Raw genomic sequence first — 20,785 nt, 5'->3', positions numbered from 1 at the left:
CGTAATTACTGTTTAAAACCTCTTCCTTTGAAACTAGATTGGAAGACCTCATCTTGAAGGGCAACAAAATCATGCAAGATGCAAATAATCCAACTGCTTCCTCACAAATGTTAGTAAGGAAAAAAGCCTTTCCAGTTTGAAACTCAGCAGTCATTTTACATTTCTGAGCTAGGAAATGATGCTGGAAATGGAGAGGGCTTCACAGCAATGCCACCCACAATACCAGCATTGCAGTCTACATTCCCTCTACTCGAAAAGCTCGCTTTCCTTTGGAGTCCCTTGTAACACCTGCAATGGGACTTACAAACTCCTTCCCTTCCTCTCCTCACAACAGACACCTTGTGAGGTAGGTGAGGCAGAGAGAATTCAGAGAGAACTGTGGCTGGCCCAAGATCACCCAGCAGGCTTCATGCTGAGAAGCTGGGAAACAAACCCGGTTTCCCAGATTAGAGTCCACTGCTCTTAACTACGACACCATGCTGACATGTGGTGGCGAACCTATGGCACTCCAGATGTTCATGAACTACAACTCCCATCAACCCCTACCAGCATGGCCAATTGACCATGCTGGCAGGGGCTGATGGGAATTGTAGTCCATGAACATCTGGAGTGCCATAGGTTCGTCACCACAGGCTATACTATGCTGCCTTCCCTTCCTGAAGACAACACTTGCAAGAGTGCAATCCTAGGTGGAGTTATGCCCTTCTGAACACTCTGACTTCAAAGAATTTAGAAGGGTGTAACCCTGCTTAAGCTTGCAATGCTATTCCACCGGCAGACTAATTTTTTTTGTTTTTAAAAGCACACTTAGATGTAAAATGCGCAACACCTTCCTTGCAGCCCCGTCTTCCTAGTCAATCTTACCCCAATAATCTCCTGCAGAGTTTAACACGAGCCATAAATGGCGTAAGCATTTCAGCGTCATGCCCACTGACATTTGCTCAAGGAAGGGAAGAGACATCTTACATCTGTTCAAGTCATGAGAGGCTTGTTAGCCAAGTGCAGCAGATGCTGTGCCCACATTTCCAAATAAATCACATCACTCCGAAAGCACACTGTCTACTACCTGGCGTTGCCAACTGGGAACGGCTTGCTTTCAGCAGAACAATTTTCAGTTTGGAATTCCAGACTGACAGTGATGGATCGAGCAAACACAGCAGATTTCATGGTTTGTTACAGATGGGGCCCAATGTTTTACGGGGCACAATGCAAGCTTCTTGCATCACAACAAAAGAGAGAAGCCCTCATCCAAAATGCTGCACACGCACCCTCCCCATTCACTGCATCTCACTCTGTTCTTGAGGGGGCCCCCCTTCACCCCTGGAGCTACCTGGAGATTCATAAAGCCGCCAAGAGAATTAGAAATATCCTCGTCTACAGTTGTTTTATTGACAGTTCATAACATTTAGATCTCAAGTGTACCTTTTTCTTTCTCTTTCACACATACACACAAGTGGAGAGGATGGAAAATGTCTTTTAATGAACCAACACAGATTCACCAAGGATTTAATGGGATTCATGCAAGCCTTTCAAGACATTACGCTTTGGCGGCCCAGGGACGATAGCATCTAAACTTCCTTTTGTTGTGAGAGATGCCCCTTTGAGCAGAGTCAAGGGCCTTGGCGTCAGGAGACAATCAGAGCTGGTTTCTCGCTTACAAAACACACCTCCCTTTTCTGCGTTAGAAATTTCTCTGATTGCCTTTCAGACCACATTTGCTGGCTTTGATGATGAACATAAATGCTCATTTTCAGATGGAAGAGAAGGTGATTGGGAACATGAAGTTAGATGAACACCTTGAGTTTTACAGTTGACAACATCAATGCAACTGTCATAAGAGCATCTTGGGAGGGGAATAAGTTTTTGATATCATGCGCCTTTTGAAAGAAGTGTCTCTTAGGCTGGCAGCCAATTTAGAAAAGGTTAGCTGGTTCGTTTAAATGTATTGTTTAAATTTGAACCAAGCTGCATCATATTGAGAGCCAATATAGAGGTTACCACAGCTGGATATTTCCCTGTCATGAGAACTGGATCGTGGCAATCCAAAGACGGTGAAATTGGCCTCCATTCTGCTCAAATCTGTAAACAGGTACCAGGCATGTGGCTCAGGTCCTGGAGGTTTCAATGGGAATTAAGGTATTATCTTAATGAAGTCATTTTATCTCCCTGATGTACCGAATGTGGAGGGTCTGCAGCTGCCTGCAGCCCCACAAGAACAAAATCAATCAAGCCATTGGAGTTAGTTCAGGTCTAGCCAGTCTTTGCTTGTAATGGCACTTGGAATTGACAACCTCTGAGTACCTTTCAACTGTTTTGATTTCTATTTTAACCAGTAATTTAACCACTAATCTGGAGGAACCGGGTTTGATTCCAGCTCTGCTGCCTGAGCTGTGGAGGCTTATCTGGGGAATTCAGATTAGCCTGTGCACTCCCACACACGCCATTTGGGTGACCTTGGGCTAGTCACGGCTTCTCAGAGCTCTCTCAGCCCCACCTACCTCACAGGGTGTTTGTTGTGAGGGGGGAAGGGCAAGGAGATTGTAAGCCCCTTTGAGTCTCCTGCAGGAGAGAAAGGGGGGATATAAATCCAAGCTCCTCCTCCTCCTCCTCCTCCTCCTCTTCTTCTTCTAAATAAAGAAGAAAATGAAGAAGAGTTTGGATTTATACCCCCTTTCACTGCTGTAGGAGACTCAAAGGGGCTACAATCTCCTTCCCACCCCCCCACACACACAACAAACACCCTGTGAGATGGGTGGGGCTGAGAGATTTCCATAGAGCTGTGACTAGCCCAAGGTCACCCAGCTGGCATGTGTTGGAGTGCACAGGCCAATCTGGTTCACCAGCTAAGCCTCCACAGCTCAAGTGGCAGAGCGGGGAATCAAGCCTGGTTCTCCAGATTAGAGTTCTGTCTTTCCAAAAATAAGATTAAGTTCTGTCTTTCCAAAAAATAATCACAGATCAGTTAGTAGCTGTTGCAATATAAGGATTAGGAGAATATTTGAAATAGTCCCTCTAATAGTGGTAGGGAACTGCACGATGGTTCCCTTCCACTGAATGGAACTGAGCCACCTGCAAGAGCTCCACGTTTCAGGCAGCCATCCAATCTGCACCGCATCAATATGGTATCTGTCTGGCCAAACAGCTTACAGAAAACGTTGGCTGTGTGTGATCTAGTTGTTCACCTCTGACATAAATTCTTAGGTGGTCAAGCGGCTCTTTCCCAGCCTCAGTTCATTCATCTAAAATACAGGGGTAACAATCCTGTCCTATTTTACAGGACTGTTGTAAAAATTACTGGAACAAAGTACTTTATTGAAGTATGTATTTTGCACCTTTCCCCTTTGCTCAAGGCAGCTTACAAGTCACAATGAAAACATTACAAATAAAACCATTCTTTTTTTAAAAAAAGCTCCCCAAAGCAAAGTGTTTTGAATGCTGAAAACTATCCATCCGAACTATCAGAATGGTTCTTTCACTTGCCACTGCAAGAAATGCAAACTTACCATAGGGTGCATCAATATCAGAGTCAGGGCAACGTTTCAAATTGCAATGCTGCAGTGCAGAACTTCAAAACAGAACTTCCATAAGACAGGTCACCATAGAAGTTTAAGATCAGCGGCAGACTGGGATGCTGAATCTTCACTGGCCATACTGAAGGGATCGCTCAGCTGGGATTGAATCCTCAGCAGAAGAATAGAGGGAGGCAACCCAAATGCCTGGCCCCACTGTTGCTGACGCTGGCTGAGGCCAAGCTAAACAACCCCTTGGAGGAGAGAATTAAATCACATTTGGTTTGGACCTAGCCAAGGGAGTTGCTATGAGCAAGTTCTTGGGTGACAAGGACTCAGAACTAGAGCCTAAAGACACCATGAAGCCAGAACTGGCTCCTTGTGAGGCGATGCAGGCAACAAAGCCAGCTCCAAGCTCTTCCTTCCAAGCTGAAACAGAGCCAGGTCCAAGCCCTTCCATGACAGCCAGGCAGAGCCTCGTATCATGCAGCTGGAAGAATCACCAGGAACTTGAGAGAGCCAAGTAACAAGCCAGCTACACAAAGGAGACAAAGGCAGAGGCTGCAGCTTCAGCCTAAAAGGAGAAGTGCCCATATTGTTGCTCGGTATGGCAGAAAGCTCTGCAACCTAGATGCATCAGCATCAGAAGAGGACTAAGTGTCCGCAGGAGCCATTAGCAGGGGCATCCTACTTAGGCCCTGCCTGGGGCTTGGCTCTTCCTGTGTGCAATGTGTGCGCTTCACGGGGAAGCTCCATGCACCTGGTTCCCAGCTCACACCTTGAACCTCTGTTCCTAGCCGGCCTGCTTGCATGAAACCTGGACTACATGACCTGATGACACTTCTGCCTACCTTGCCTTTGAATGCTCGACAACACCTGACCTCATACTGCCTGACTATGCCATAGCTGACACCTGACAGCAGCCCAGCAGTGCAGGAGGGGATGACAGGAGAGTCTAAATCTGTAACCAATCATCTCTGGATGGGTCCAATAGGAACAGAACTTCTGGGTCTACCTGTCCTGCTAAGACTTGGTTTGATCCTGGCTGTCAGCAGCCTTTCAGGGTAATGTCTCAGTACGACCTTTCCAGGTAAGCCACCAGACCAATTTGCTTTGTTCAGATGACAAGGTTCTTGACATAAAGTCACACACAATTAAGAAAATGAAACCGTTTGGCAGGGAAAGGAAAACGTCAGCTACAAGAAATTTGAACGCACTGAACAATGTCAGAATGGCTTGACAGTGCAAAAAAGAATGGAAACGAAATTAAAACATAAAAGCGCCCCCCCCATGAGGCTCAGAATGGCAATTATACAGACATGAAATGACAACCATTCACTGAGAAGAGGAATTTCAAAATTCAAGGACATACTGTTGGTGTGGTTCTCCACCCATCTATTGATTTGGCTGGCGACAGCTAGGTTCTGACTGAAATCTACGTTTTCCACTTCAGCTTTAAAGTACTTTTTCATCAGCTGCAGAAATTTGTCGCTAATATGATATCCGTTCTGCACATAAAGGGAATTGGCCAACTTCATCACGTACTGGCTGTCTTCAGCGGTTGCCATGTCAGACAGGTCCTTTAGGAAAGAAAATTCTTCACCTGAAAATCAGAGAGAAAATATGTCTGTCAGACCAGGTAAACAGATTGAAGGTTTAAAGTATCCCACCGGCTTCCCTGGAGAATATCATAATAATATTTTAGTGCTCAACGGAGAAGGTCACCATGAAATTTTTTATAAAGAGTAAACACTCTTCTTTAGAGACCTGAATAAAGAAAATATTAGAAGCAACAGCAGCTACCAAAATCCCACAGTGTGAAAAGCCATCTATTTTGCTGAGGACCACACAGACTAACACGGAATGGTATGGGGTTTTTTGTTGTTGAAAACACACTATTTATATGATTCATGACTGTTTATTTAAACAACTACATGCCAATGCAGAGGAGCATGATTGCAAAGTGCGTGGGGGTGAATAGGATGCCTTCTGGCTGTATGTGAATATGTGCATAAAATATCAATTGTGCTTTACTGTACCATTAGGAAGGAATAGTTGAAGCAGCCTGCTGAGTAGACCACAAGAGGAGTCAGCAAACAGACCAATGGCCCACCATAAAAAAACAACTCCCTGCCTGTGAGTGATGAACTGAATGTGAGCCAAACCAACAGGTATTCAAGCATCCCGACATGCGATCAAGGCAGATGAAGTTTTTTCCAATGCAGGATGTATTTATTGCAGTTACAATACAGAAATGTCTTTCCTAATAGCGTGCTTCAGTTGACAATCAACTATTTTTTTCATAAACAGTCATTATCTGGCCATATGTTTCTGATTTTAATGGGAGGTTCCCAACCACTTCTGCTAAATATTTACAGTGCTAGACCAGCTGCTTAAAATGTGGTCTATTATTCTAAAGATTTCCATTGAGCGCCTTCAAAGATAACCCCCCAAAAGATGCACTAATGATGTTTACATAGGATTAGCGCATGCCACTTGCTTGGAAAAGTAAACAAATCTCAGCTTGCTGCAAATGCTATTGCGTCTTATAAATGCCACCAGCTTGTCACCGAGTCTCTAAAATAAGGACATTTATTTTTAATTCCTCCAGCTTCATAGTGTTCTATCACATTTGCCAAATGTTTATGAGGTTCAGTGAGCAGTGCAAAAAGGACTTTGGTCTGAAGAAGATATTGAGAATTTTGCGGTTCAATTGTGGGTGGGGGGTGGGGGTGGGGCAGGTGCCTAGCCTGAGAATTTGTTTAAATCATGAATTTGCAAGTTTTCAAGAACAAGAAGATTCCCACAGTTCCATCCAATTTAGAAACTGATCCCTTGCCATATGCCAAGTTTCATTATAAAGATCTTCCACTTGAAATTCAAAAACTTCGACAGAGTAGAACCCCAGGTAGAGAGGGCACAAGATACCACTTGATACCCTGCCCCTAGTTTTATCCATCCACCTATCAGAGAAGACTGCAGACACTGGGGTGCTGTGTGGTTTCCGAGCTGCATGGCCATGTTCTAGCAGCATTTTCTCCTGACGTTTCGCCTGCATGTGCAGCTGGCATCTTCAGATCCTCTGAAGGTGCCCACCACAGATGCAGGCGAAACATCAGGAGAGAATGCTGCTAGAACACGGCCATACAGCCCAGGAACCACACAGCACCCCAGTGATTCCGGCCGTGAAAGCTTCGACAATACACTGCAGACACTGTTGGGGATGGGACTTCCAATACAGATACTTAGAGTATCTCCTCAAGTTTCAGGATCAAGTCCCAGAGCTCAAAAAATGTGCTTTTCTCAGCTCTCAGGAGCTATGTGAGCACAGATAACCATTTCTGGCTAACTTCCATTTATTTATTACATTTATATTCTGCCATTTATTCAGAGACTCAAGGAGGCTCACAATAAAACTATTGTAACTTATTTATTTTTATCTGCAATTCCTCTGAAAAGATTACAGTTTCACGAACTGTACTGCCATCCTAATTGTATATCACAGCTTTGTGTGTGTGTCATGCATGCATTTATTCCTCAAATCATAACCTTTGCAGGAATAGACAAAAAAAGGAAGTTTGTGTTTTAAAAAGGAGAAAACTATTCCACTGCTTTTCTCTCCGTGTGCAGCATCCTGGGTGTTGGCCATTCAGGACCACGGACAGTTCCTTTCGGCTGCAAGCTTGGCCAAACGTTTTGTCTGCCAGAGCTCCTTCCAGGAGGGGAAAAGGAAGTTTGACTGAACGAGTTGAGGGTGCTTCCAAAATGTCCCCCCTAATCTAAAGGCATTCATCCTGTCTGAATGTCAAGGTTTTCATTAACTGGACTGTCTGTAGGCAAGAGTTGCATTGTAAAACACCACCAGTTGAAACATCGCCTGTAAGAAACAAACATTACTTTATCAGAATGAAAACACCTGAAGGTTGATTAATGGCAATCCCTGGTATGAGAGGAATCACCTGTGGGTTAAGGAGGAAAGTCAGATAAGGCAGGGGAAGGTGAGGAGGAGGAGGCCCTGGCTCTTTTTCTCGGTATGCTGAGAGGCTTTCTTGGTTATGAATTATTTGCTCCCGCCTGATTATCCAAGAGGACTTTCTTCCTCCTGTTCCTGAATTAAAAAAACTGTTTGGAGGAGTCTGTAGCCTGCTTCTTATCTAGACTGCAAAGCTACTGAAAGGCCGGAATGACGGCACGGGCTCATACACTGACCCACTTTCTTCTGAAGACCATCCCTTTAGGCACGTGAAGTCTAACGACCCTATTAAAATTTAGTTTGTCAGCCCAGTCTAGAATGCTGCCAATTTATTAGCAGTCCATAAAGAAAAAAACACTTGATGATTTCATGGTCAACATTCCAAAAAAGAAGCTTTCTTCGTTACAGAAAATACACGGGCTTTGATCCTGTGTAGCATTTTTGCTGACAGAAGGTGGGATGACCTTTGTGAACTCCCACAGACCTCTGTCTTTCATCTCATGCTGTTCCTGGGAGTCCCCTGTCATCTAGGACTGACTTACTACTGTTCTTCTGAACCAAAGATCCTGAACTGATCAAAAGCCAACCTTCTCACTGGCAATCACTGCAGTTAAATATTTAGCGGCTATTAAGTAGTTTTCCAGTCCTTGTCTACAAAGAAAAACTGGACATTTTTTTGAGATGACAAATTCACATAACCAATTAAGAGGGAGGGCAAGTAGCTTCCTCTCAGATCAGACCAAATTTCACCCTCCAATAAAATATGTTCTAAGGAATCAAGCTGACTAGAGCCACACGAGCAAACTCTGTGCAGATATGCCATGCCTGTGAATCGGTTCTCCTGTATAACCAAGGGAAAAGAATTCAACTGAGCGAGCATGAATGCTTCTCTATAATGAGGGATCATTACGTCTCTAAAATAGCTTGCAATAGCATAAGGAGTGTGTGTGTGAACTCCAAAGAACATTGGCAAACATAAATGCCATGCCCTAAATAAAGTACTTGTTTTGTCCAAATTCAGTACCATGAAGTCTGCATTTTTATCATCAGATCCTAGACATTGGAGTCTATTCTTAATGGTCACCTTCCATGGTCATCCATAAGTGTCTTAAAAAAAGAGATTCAAAAGAGATTTTTTTTTGGCTTTAATTTAAATGCCAAGATCCATCCAGGAACTTCCAATGAATTCTGAGTCAATTCAACTCTGAGTGAAGTAGAATCATAGAGTAGGAAGAGATCACAGGGGCCATCAAGTCCAACCCCTTGCCATGTAGGAATACACAATCAAAGCACTCTTGACAGTTGGCCATCTGGCCTCTATTTAAAAACCTTCAAAGAAGGAGACTGCACTTCCCTCCAAAGCAGTGTATTCCCCTTCAAACAGCCCTTACTGTCAGGAAGTTCTTCCTAACATTTAGGTGGAATCCCTTTTCTGTACCTTGAATCCATTACTTCTTTTCCTAGTCTTTGGAGCAGCAGAAAACAAGCTTGCTCTTCAACATCACATCCCTTCAAATATTGAAATATGGTTATCATGTCACACTTTAACCTTCTCTTCTCCAGACTAAACATATTCAGCTCCCTAAGTCACTCCTCATAGGGCATGGATTCCAGACATTTTGGTTGCTTTCCTCTGGACTTGATCTAGTTTGTCAATATTTATTTATTTATTTATTTATTCATTCATTCATTCATTCATTCATTCATTCATTCATTCATTCATTCATTCAATTGATTTATATTGCACCCTTCCCAATAGGGCTCAGGGCGGCAAACATCATATAAAATCAGTTAAAACAATACAACAACCACACCAGTTAAAACTTTAAGCAGCAAAACACTAGAACAATGAAAGATGGCGATCCATAATCCTTCTTGAATTGTAGTGCCCAGAACTGGATACAGAAATCCACATGACCAATGCAGAAAAGAGAGGTACTATTACGTCCCTGGATCTAGACACTATATTGCTATTGATGCAGCCCAAAACTGCATTGGTTTTCATGGTTGCCACATCGCACTCTGACTCATGTTCAGTTTGTGGTCTACCAAGGCTCTCAGCTCCCGTTCATATGTACTGTTGGCAAGTCAGATGTCATCCATCCTATATCTGTGCATTTCATTTTTTCGGCTGTAGTGTAGTATCTTACATTTATGAACCATTTACATGCTGGATGGTATAGAATGGGGTGGGGGAGTTTTCAATTGCAGTGGGAAAAATGAGTTGAGGAAGTCCCACTCTGCTGAAGGAAAATCTTTCCATGAGTGGCTATTTTACATGACATCCCACCCCAAAAGACTTGTGACCCCTCAAAGAATAACTAAATTTACTATGGCATAAGACACTGTGGATTAGTTCTTCATCAGATGCAAGATGGCTTAGAGAGAAAAAAAATGCTAAGCAATGAGGCCGTAAGAGCGAAATGCAAAGTGTATTTTCTGCAACATTATGTACACAGCAGAAATACAGTGACTACCTAAAACAGCAGGAATAGATGATATTACAGTCTTCTTAGGTTCGCTAAGGCTAATTTAACAGCTATAAACGTGAGAGGGAGCCATCAACACGACTGGGGTCTAAATGGATAATAGTAAATTCCTCAGTGCATTTTACTTCAGCTACTTAATGCGGCAGTCGTTTTTTGATGTTCTTTTGTAAAAGAAAGATGTTACTTTCAGGGGCTGATTCACCTGGGCATCATCCAACATTTGATGTATCCCATCCTATGCCAACAGTGCCCAGAAACCAGTGGGAGAATATGTTAATCTCCCAGAATGCTTATGAACATAAAATGAGCCCTGCTTGATCAGACCAGTGGTCCATCTAGTCAAGAACTCTTTCTCATACAGTGGCGAGTCAGTTTGTCTGGAAAACCAATGATAGAACATAGAAGTCAAAGCCTTGCCCTGACGTTGCCTCCTAGAACTGGTATTCAGAGGTTTACTGCCAGCTTAGCTGCTAACTTGAATTACCATTATTCAACAATAGCACTTCAGAGGGAGATTCCTGCATGAATGGCTCAATAACTGCTTAGGCGAACAACTCAGTAACAACTCTTAACAAACTTTCAGTGTCACCTTATGCAGAATCATACCATTCTAAGTCCATTGAAATGAATGGGTTTAGAAAGGACCACTCAGAACTGCACTGTTAGTAAGAAGAAGCAGAAGAACAAGTTTGGATTTATACTCTGCTTTTCTCTGCTGTAAAGAGTCTCAAAGCGGTTGACATACTCCTCTCCTTCCTCTCCCTACCACAAACATCTTGAGAGGTAGGTAGGGTGAGAGAGTTCAGAACTGTGACTAGTCCAATGTCACCCAACAGGCTTCATGTGCAGGAGTGAGGCATTGAACCTGATTTGCCAGATTAGAGTCCGCTGCTCATGGAAGAGTGGAGAATCAAAGCCAGGTCTCCACATTAGTGACCACTGCTCTTAACCACTACACCTAGGAAGATTGTGTGATCACCTGTTACTGTTGTTGATCCTTTCTTTCTTTTCACCATCAACATTATTTTTCTATGCCTATGTATACACATCTCCCAAGTAGTAGAAGAAGAAGAGTTTGGATTTATATCCCCCCTTTCTCTCCTGCAGGAGACACAAAGGGGCTTACAATCTCCTTGCCCTTCCCCTCTCACAACAAACACCCTGTGAGGTAGGTGGGGCTGAGAGAGCTCCAAGAAGCTGTGACTAGCCCAAGGTCACCCAGCTGGCATGTGTGGGAGTGTACAGGCTAATCTGAATTCCCCAGATAAGCCTCCACAGCTCAGGCGGCAGAGCTGGGAATCAAACCCGGTTCCTCCAGATTAGATACACGAGCTCTTAACCTCCTACGCCACTGCTGAATAAATGAAGCCTGGTTCACAAATGTGTATATAAACTGAATAAATGAAGCCTGGTTCACAAAAGTGTATATAAATGTGCCTAATCTGTTGGCCTTCAAGTGACCAAAGACTTTTCCTTTTTTGTCAACATTTCCATATATCCTTGGTAGGCTGAGGATGCAACCCTGTGCACAGCTGCATGGGAATAAGCCAGTGGTGGGATTCAAATAATTTAACAACCAGTTTCAGTGGTGGGGTTCAAATAATTTAACAACTGGTTGTTTACAAGCACCATTTAAACAACTGGTTCTGCCGAAGTGGTGCGAACTGGCTGAATCCCACCACTGGAATAAGTCCCACTAATCCGGGGTGGGGGGGGGCTGACTTCCAGACAAAGATTCACTGGAACCTTGGAACTCCATGTTATCAAAGAAACATCTAATTATTTAAACACACATTACCGTTTTTCAAGCCATCGTATCCCATGGAGTGTCGGATTTCCTTCAAGGTGGAACCGTGGGCTCCAAGTTCCACCATTCCCATGGCAATTGCAATTCCCAGCGGGGAGAAGATAATGTTTTCCTCTTCCCCAGTTGCTCTCAGCTGATTGTAAACGTTCACCGAAAATTCGGCAATGGTTTCGTCGGGAAAACTGGTGCTGAAGGCCTCGCATTGCAAAATGAACAGGAGCAGGAGTCCGAGAAGGAACATGTTGCGGGAGTTGCTGATCTGCAAGGCAAGATATGGAGACTGAAAGTGAAATTTATGTCATACAGCTGGGATCACTAAACTATTAGACCAATATATGAAAAACAGGGGGTGTTATTTTAAACAAACAAGGCATAATTAAAAACAACAGGCACAGCATTAGAATAAATACACTAATATCATGATTTATTTACATACCACTAGGGCTGGCAGTATATAAATTAGAGCGCAAGATGACAGATCCCTCTCCAGAGCAACTTTTAATCTAAGATTTCACACAAAGGAGACAACAAAGGCAGGTAAGGAAGAAGGAGGAGGAGAAAATAAGGGGGAGAAGATAGATCTGTTCTGGTTTCATTCATTTTACATTCAACAGGGAAGGAGAGCTGTGTCAAATGCTTTCTGAGTAGGAGAAAACATCCTCTCTTTGAGGGATTTTCAACAATGAAAATGGCACAGGTGGAAGGATTTAACTCCCTTCCCCTCAGCAGCTAATTTCAGGGCTTTAATTTTTTTTTAAAGGCAAGTTCTTCACCAGATACCGTGTCACATTTAAACCTTAAGAGCCTCTATTGCAGCTCCAGATTGAATTATTCCCTTTGCTTGACATCATCCAAAGGACATCCACCCAAAGGGTCTCAAATGTAGATACTACAGATACTGCAAATGATCACATATTTTTTGGCAGCAAAACAAGAAGCCAGGAAAAAAACCACTGATGTTATGCAAGAAGTGTCTAAATCTCTGCAGTGCCCCAGTCTAAAAGTTCAGTCTGGCGTCTTGTTTGACCACAACATGGTTCATTTGTGCCTGTTCAATAGGTCATTTGTGTCCCCATTTTCAGTGACCTTCTGAGATAAATAGCACTTAACATTTAAACGGTGTCTGCTATTAGCACAGTGCTCTGCAAACATCATCCAATTAACTCTTGTGACAGCACAGAGTGGTGCATAATCACATATTATTAAGCCCATTTTAGAGATGAAGAAACACAGAGAAATAGGTCGTTCTGTGTGTTTCGGAAACAGGACTGAAGGCCAACTTCATACGGTTGAGGTGTTCCTGAAATATAATGTTTCAGAGTGCAGATGGGAAAAAGAACTGATTGAATCCTTCCCATGAAAACAGTCCTTGGCAAGTGAAGAACCAACTTAATACTAAGGTTAACCTAGAAGCATTCCATCCAACATCTTTGAATAGAATAGAAATTTTATTTACACTCTGCCCTCCACTGGCGATTCAAGCTCAGGATGGTTTACATTTACTGTATATACTCATGTATAAGCCGAGTTTTTCAGCCCTGTTTTAAGGCTGAAAAATGCCCCCTTGGCTTATACACAAGTCCTGCTTACCAGCCGGCCAGAGGCATTCCTCCCATTGGGCAAAGTGGGCAGTTGCCCTGGGCGCAGCCCTGTGGGGGGCGCAGGTTTGTTTGTGGGATTTTTTGTATTTTCAGTGTTTTTCCATTTGTGGCCTGCAGAGGGCGCAGTTTTTAGGCTAGCAGCACCACAATTTCAGGGATGTTTTGGGAGACTCTTCTGATGCTATCACCCAGGTTTGGTGAGGTTTGGTTCAGGGAGTCCAAAGTTATGGACTCCCAAAGGGGGTGCCCCATCCCCCATTGTTTCCAATGGGAGCTAATAGGAGATGAGGCTACACCTTTGAGGGTCGATAACTTTGTACCCCCTGAACCAAACTTCACCAAACCTGACAGGTATCATTAGGGGAGTCACCTAAAGATACCCTGGAAGTTTGGTGCTGCTAGCTTAACAATTGCACCCCTGGCAGCAGGCACCTCCCAAATTTCCCCAGATTTTCCTTTTAAATCCCACTGCCTTTGACATGGATTTAAAGGGAGAATCTGAGGTCCCCAGTTTAGACATTGCAAGTGATTCTGTTTCAGGGTGAGGGAGAATCAACCCCCAAATAGCATCACTTCCAATGTTGTTTAAACTGGGAACCCCAGATTTTCCCTTTAAGGTGGATTTAAAAGGAGAATCTGGGCTCCCTAGTTTAAACACCATTGAAAATGATGCTGTTTGGGGGTGGATTCCAGCATCACTTGTTTAAACTAGGGAGCCCAGATTCTCCTTTGAAACATTGAAAGTGATTGTTTCCCCCAATTGGGGGTACTGGATACAACACATTAAAATGTTTTCATAGCAGTAATAAAACATTTTGAAAGCATTTTGAAAATGTTTTCAAAAAATTATTTCTGCTGTGTGGCATGGCTTATTGCTGTGCTCAGATTTGTGAGTTGGGGCATGTTCTATAATGTGATGGTGACTGAAACAACCTGGTGTAAAAAATCATTGCTTGGTCACAGTGGGGGAGTGTGGCTGCCCATGGGGGGGCGCCAAACTCCAGTTTGCCTAGATACGCCACTGGGCGTAGCTACAAGGGGGGGTGCGCGTTGCATTGGGCACGCACCTGGGGGGGCATCAAACTCAGGTTTTGCCCAGGGCTCCAGTTTGCCTAGTTACGCCACTGCAGCCGGCTCTTCAGGCCTCTGCCGAGGCTGGGGGCGTGGCCAGGACAACCTCCCTGCAGCTGAACAAGCTGCTTGTTGCTGCCCTCCTCTGAGGGTGAAGGGAATCCCTGGCTGGCTGGGCTTCCTCAAACCCTGAGGCAGAGGGAGCTCCTTATTTGGGCAGTGACTCCCCCTGATGTCACTGCCCAAATAAGGAGCTCCCTCCACCTCCCGGCTGGGTTTGAGGAAGCCCAGGCAGCAGGGAGGTGGAGGGAGCTCTTTATTTGGGCAATGACATCAGGGGGAGTCACTGCCCAAATAAGGAGCTCCCTCTGCCTCCCGGCTTCCCACCTTCAGCTTATAAGCGAGTCAATACCTTTCCCCAGGTTTTGGTAGTAAAATTAGGTGCCTCGGCTTATACACGAGTCGGTTTATACATGAGTTTATACGGTATACCCAATACATATAAAATACACATTTTAAAAGTTAAGTTTACAGTGAACACTAATAAATGATGAAGTTCACACTATTTGCCACTTAATTCTAGAGAGTCCCCTTGTTTTCTGTATTTTCATAATGGAAGAACATCTCAGAATTTGATTCTTTTCTTATTCTCCAAAGATGTGCCGTTTAAGAATGGGTTAACAACTCAGTTGCTAAGGGCCAAGCAAGATGCAACAACCGGATACAGGAAGCAGATCACAAATTCCCCTTTTTAGGCTTAAAACCCTGATTTTGGATCAGGGAGGGCAGAGATTGGATTAGGGCCAATCATGGGGAGGGTTTTAAACCTTTTCCTCCCTGTATAATTTCTCCCCATGACTAAAACCTTGGTCCTTGGTATTTACCTCACAGAAGAAACAGGGTTGGTATTTACCTCACTGTTGGCGTTTACCTCACAGGGTTGGTATTTACCTCACAGTTGGTATTTACCTCACAGAAGAAACAGGGAGACATCCCAGCTTCCCTCTATGTTGCCTGCCAGCTCCTGGGGAAAAGGGTTTCTTAAAGCAGCACTGTACCACCATTTCATGTAAGCTGCTTTGAGGAAGGTGGAATATAAATATTTTAATAAGTAAACAAACAAATAAATTTCAGGCAAATACCAGGAAGTGGCATCATGCGATTGGTGTGATGCCAGTGCAACGGGCTAGGATTCAGGCAAAACTCCATGGTTAAAACCTTATTTTGTTTGTGTCCAAGAGCATCTCGTTGATAGTACATCAGTTTGGTGCCATTGGCACAATAAACTCCCCCCTGTCCCTGCCCCTCTCTTTCCTACTGATTGTCGTTGGCTAGCAACCCTCCCTGTGGTTCAGGTTTTGCAGAAGTCAACAGATTAAGAGCCTTATTCAGAAGAATAAGGGTTCACTGAGAGAAGGTTGTCATGGAAAAATGTCAACTGTAAAATGTTCATATTGATACTGGATTAACAACTATTATTTGATATGCATTAAAACTTTGGTTCCAGACCTGTCCCTTTCTTTATTCAGCAAGAGACTGAGGCCCGGGCAAGCCGTACTCAAACCAGGGGGCATTTCTGAGTGCCTCACCAATCATAATCTTGATATCACATACAGCCCAGACTCATGGAGCAGAGCAAGGATAAAAGGCAATCTTAATTCAAGGGCTTTGATATCAAGAGGTTCTGCCTGACACATGAAATTAGTATGTCCCCTCCCAAATTAAGAATGCTTAGCTTCAGACAATGCCTTTCCTGAGATCACAGCCATTTTAATCTGGTTCACAACAGCCCAAGCTTGAGGTCACGCACCTGGCTCTGGCTTCACAACTCCCCTATAGCACATTCTAAAAGACACAGCAAAAGGGTAAGGTCGGTAATAGCCTGTCTGTACTTCTGGAAGTACAGACAGCCTTCCATTGCCACACTGTGTGTTTGTTAGGTCTCGGACCCTTAAGCCAACAAACGGACTCTGAGGTATTGATCAGTGGAGTTTATTGGGCAGGCATCAAAGCACCACACTTGGAAAGCCAGTTCTGCCGAAGCTAGCATTCACAGTCCCCTTTATCCCCACAGCAAGCCCCCCTCCCATTTTCCCAAGAGTTTGTAAAAAACAGTAGTTAGAGCTAAGGCGCCCCAAGGTCACAAGCAGATTGAAGTGGAGAGCCACCTGACTTTCTGCCCCACGAGATAATGGATGTAACTCTTTTCTCATGGAACCAGGATGTCAGGGGAAAGCCTAGTTATCTACAAAGCATGTGAAGCCATAAAGAAAACTCAAGGAAATAATTCCGTAGTTGGCAGTGGTTACATATAGCAGGCTGGTTACATATATCTTTCAGTAGCATTGATTTGTTGTTCCAAGCCAGTGGTTTTCAATCTTCCTAATGCCGTGACCCTTTAATACAGTTCCTCATGTTGTGGTGACCCCCAGCCCTAACAATTATCCATTTTACAGATGGAGAACACTGATGCAGAGAGTCTTAGGTGACCCCTGTGAAAGGGTCGTTTGACCCCCAAAGGGGTCGCGACCCCCAGGTTGAGAACCACTGTTCTAAGAAGTTACACTGTTAGGAATGCATTTCAATCATATAGATACTATCCCCCTAGCAGTGTTGTTAAACAGAGACATATGTGGCCTGATGTAGTCATTGGGCCACATATTTTTGTGCATGTGCCTGCCCTAGGAGTTAAAGCCAAGTGTGAACAGCACTCACATGTGGTGCCAAGGGTTTCTCAAGATTTTTTTTGCACCTGTGAAATGCTGCTGCACTTCCTGGCAAGCACGCCTTTGTTTCTGAAGAACAGCTATGCTAATATGTTTTCAAATTCTGCATATCTGCACAAATATTTTCCTAATATTTAGCAAGCTAAGGATCAGAGGGGGGAAAAAAACCCTTACCACCCAAATCTCTAATATTTTCCTTGCTTTTGCTGCAGTAGGATAAGAACATTAAACAAATGAGCTAAGTCCGAATCCCTGTTGGCTTTGAATGTTCCTGGAAGCCCGACTACCTATTTTAGCAGCAGCGGAAAGCGATTTAACATTTTCCTAAAGGAGATGGAGAAAGATTTTCCACTCTCTGACGTACGACTGTCATTATTTCTTTCAAGAGCTGTAAGGCAAACAATTCATCCAAATATAAAGAGATACCCTCATTTATTAATTCCTTGCCTCTTTTCAGTTTTATTCTTTAATGAGCGCTAGCAGGGGACGGGAATGACTCCACTTAGGGGGATTTTGATCAAGCCCTACTTCTGTGTATCTGTGGACAATGTGATTGCTAACTCTGAATTGGGAAATACCTGGAAATCTGAGGATGGAGCCTGGAAAGGGCAAGGTTAGGGTGGGGAGGGATCTCACCTGGATATAATGCCAGGCAGTCCATCCTCCAAAGCAGCCTTTTTCTCCGGGGGGACTGATCTTGGTCATCTGGAGATCAGAAGAACATCAGAAAGAGCCTGCTGGCTCAGACCAGAGTCCCTCTAGTCCAGCACTCTACTACCCTTTGGGAGCCCACATGCAGGATGTGAAGGCAATGGCTTTCTGCTGCTGCTGCTCCCGAGCACCTGGTCTGCTAAGGGATTTGCAATCTCAGATCAATATTGGTAGCCATAGATTGACTTCTCCTCCATAAATCTGTCCAAGCCCTGTAATACCAGGAGATCTGTAGCAGGTTGGTAATCCTGCCTATTACCCAATACTTTTTAAAAGCTGGAGATGGTGGGGATTGAATTAGGATCTTCTGCAAGCTAAGCAGATGTTCTACCACTGAACCACAAAGGGAACTACCTTCTGTAGTCTGGAGATGAACTGTAATTCTGGAAGATCTCCAGGCCCCACCTGGAAGGTGGCAATCCTAGTGGACCCTCTGTGGTCATTACTTTCTGACTATGAAATGAGAACAACAATGACCCTGTAGGGTTTCCAATCTCCAGATGATGCTTGGAAATCTCCCAGTATTAGAACTGATCTCCAAACTATGGAGATCAGTTTCCCTGGAGGAAACGGCAGCTTTGGCAGGTAGACCATGGCGTCCTTCCCCTTACCTCCTCTGGCTCCCGTTTCCTCCCGAAATCTCCACATGTTTCCCAACCCAGAGTTGTCAACTCTAGTGACTCATCTTGTAACGCATCACGAAGGCGGGAAACTGATCTAAGAACATAAGAACATAAGAACTAGCCTGCTGGATCAGACCAGAGTCCATCTAGTCCAGCACTCTGATACTCGCAGTGGCCCACCAGGTGCCTTGGGGAGCTCACAGGCAGGAGGTGAAAACAATGGCCTGCTGCTGCTGCTGCTCCTGAGCACCTGGTCTGCTAAGGCATTTGCAATCTGGGATCAAGGATCGACTTCTCCTCCATAAATCTGTCCAAGCCCTTTTTAAAGCTATCCAGGTTAGTGGCCATCACCACCTCCTATGGCATCATATTCCAAACACCAATCACACGTTGTGTGAAGAAGTGTTTCCTTTTATTAGTCCTAATTCTTCCCCCCAGCATTTTCAATTAATGTCCCCTGGTTCTAGTATTATGAGAAAGAGAGAAAAATTTCTCTCTGTCAACATTTTCTACCCCATGCATAATTTTATAGACTTCAATCATATCCCCCCTCAGACGTCTCCTCTCCAAACTAAAGAGTCCCAAACGCTGCAGCCTCTCCTCATAAGGAAGGTGCTCCAATCCTTCAATAATAGTTTCAATCTCCGTAGTTTCAAATCACTACGTAAGTAGAAATAATGCCACTAGCTATTTTTGAACCCACCAGTTCTATCATTGATAAATGAGTAAGTTTCCATACCCGAGAACACATAGAATTGAGCTGATGTGAACCCCCGTCCAGCATAATTAGATGTATAAACAGAAACAAATTATAACTAGTTTTCATTTTAAAAAAATAACCCAACCAGTCTCTCCTTCTGTCCGCCATACAGCTGAACTTTGGTCTACAAGGGAATACTGATTTCCTCAAATTCTGGGTTCCCTTCCTCTTAAGGCAATAAAGACAATTACAAAAATGAGGGAAACAATATGAATAATGAAACTCTGCTGCAATAGCGATGTTGTTTTGGGAAAAGGCATATTGTTTTGAGGTAACACTTCACAAACTCTTCCAAGGCGTAACTGAAGGAGTGGCTTCTTAGTCTCTGAACAGACAATTCTAACTTACCCACCTGCACTAGAGCTAAATGGTGGGTCAAGATATAGCCCCATACCTTAAGAGTGGCATTTATCAGAGCTCTGTCACAGAGCAAGGAATTGCTGTTGTGTAACACATTGAGAAAATGTTTACAGATGTTGGACATTTTCTCAAGGTAAAAACAATCTGTCAGGAAATGGTTAGCACTTCTGAAATTCGGCAAAGGCACAAACGTCAACTCTCTCACACACACTTTATGGATGTACTAACCTGAGCCTACAAGTGTTTACCCAGAAGAAAGGCACAGCTGATTTAATCTATTGTATGCCAAAGTAACCTGGATGAAAGGACATAAAGCCAAACAAATTACTGCAACAATGATGGCTAATATAATTAGCGTCTCTATATTTGTTCGTAACATTTATATCGTTAGCCATAATTACAGACAACCCAACCATGACAAAGTCACAAGAGAAGCATTAGATACAAAGTGAGTTTTGTAAAAAAAATCTTACATCTGAAGGTTTGTAATTTATAAACAACTTGAGACATGTTATCAGTAGAGGCTCAATGTTAGAGAACAGCAAAGATTTTGGCAGAAGCTCAACACGAGATAGCAGCAGAGGTTTTTTTTTAAAGCTATCTGATGCAGCTTTGTTTCATGCAATATTACACTTCCTCAGAAATATTCAGGACACTTAAGAGTATCCTTACCATTTTTAACTTCATTCATCACCCTTAAGAGTTTCCCAAGAGGCTCCCCACGATTCAAAAACATCCACTTCAGGTCCTATTTGCCAGACACTATATAAACACTAATTATATTAGCCATCATTGCTACAGTAGTTTATTTGGGTTTATGTCCTTTTATTATTGTACTGTAACCCTCAAGGGTACTGCCATGCATAATTGGCCATGCACAACTGATGCTATGCCTGTGATCACGTTTTTGGTGTTTCATTCTCTGCTTCCCATCTCCTCCTGTAATACAACCTGGTAGTCCATTGATCCTCTAGTCAACTCCCACACCTCTTAACCTCTGAATGAAGAGCCCTCGAGCCCATCATCTTAACAACTCAGCTGGTCCAATAAAGGCTCATCTGTATGTTTTGAATGAAGATCGCTGTGACTCTTCACATTTATCGTAAGTATGTGCCAATTAAAAACTCACCCTAGGAAAACGCAAAGCATTTTTAA

General features: G+C 43.6%; 1 protein-coding gene across 2 annotated transcripts in view; it reads right to left on the bottom strand.

Moving 5' to 3' along the window:
* Positions 1-20,785, bottom strand: part of SERPINI1 (serpin family I member 1) — a 121,793-nt gene that overhangs the window by 36,448 nt on the left and 64,560 nt on the right. For both annotated transcript variants that reach the window (XM_048506012.1, XM_048506013.1), the window contains 2 exons: positions 11,770-12,037; positions 4,882-5,112 (listed from right to left, as the gene is read on the bottom strand). In XM_048506012.1, coding sequence (XP_048361969.1) covers positions 4,882-5,112; positions 11,770-12,019 — 481 coding nt within the window. In that variant the 5' untranslated portion in view covers positions 12,020-12,037. The remainder of the gene's footprint in view (positions 1-4,881; positions 5,113-11,769; positions 12,038-20,785) is intronic.

The sequence above is a fragment of the Sphaerodactylus townsendi genome, linkage group LG08 (assembly GCF_021028975.2).
Source record: "Sphaerodactylus townsendi isolate TG3544 linkage group LG08, MPM_Stown_v2.3, whole genome shotgun sequence".
Taxonomy (NCBI): Eukaryota; Metazoa; Chordata; class Lepidosauria; order Squamata; family Sphaerodactylidae; genus Sphaerodactylus; species Sphaerodactylus townsendi.
Note: the sequence above shows the minus strand (reverse complement) of the source record. Positions and strands in the feature narration are given on the sequence as shown.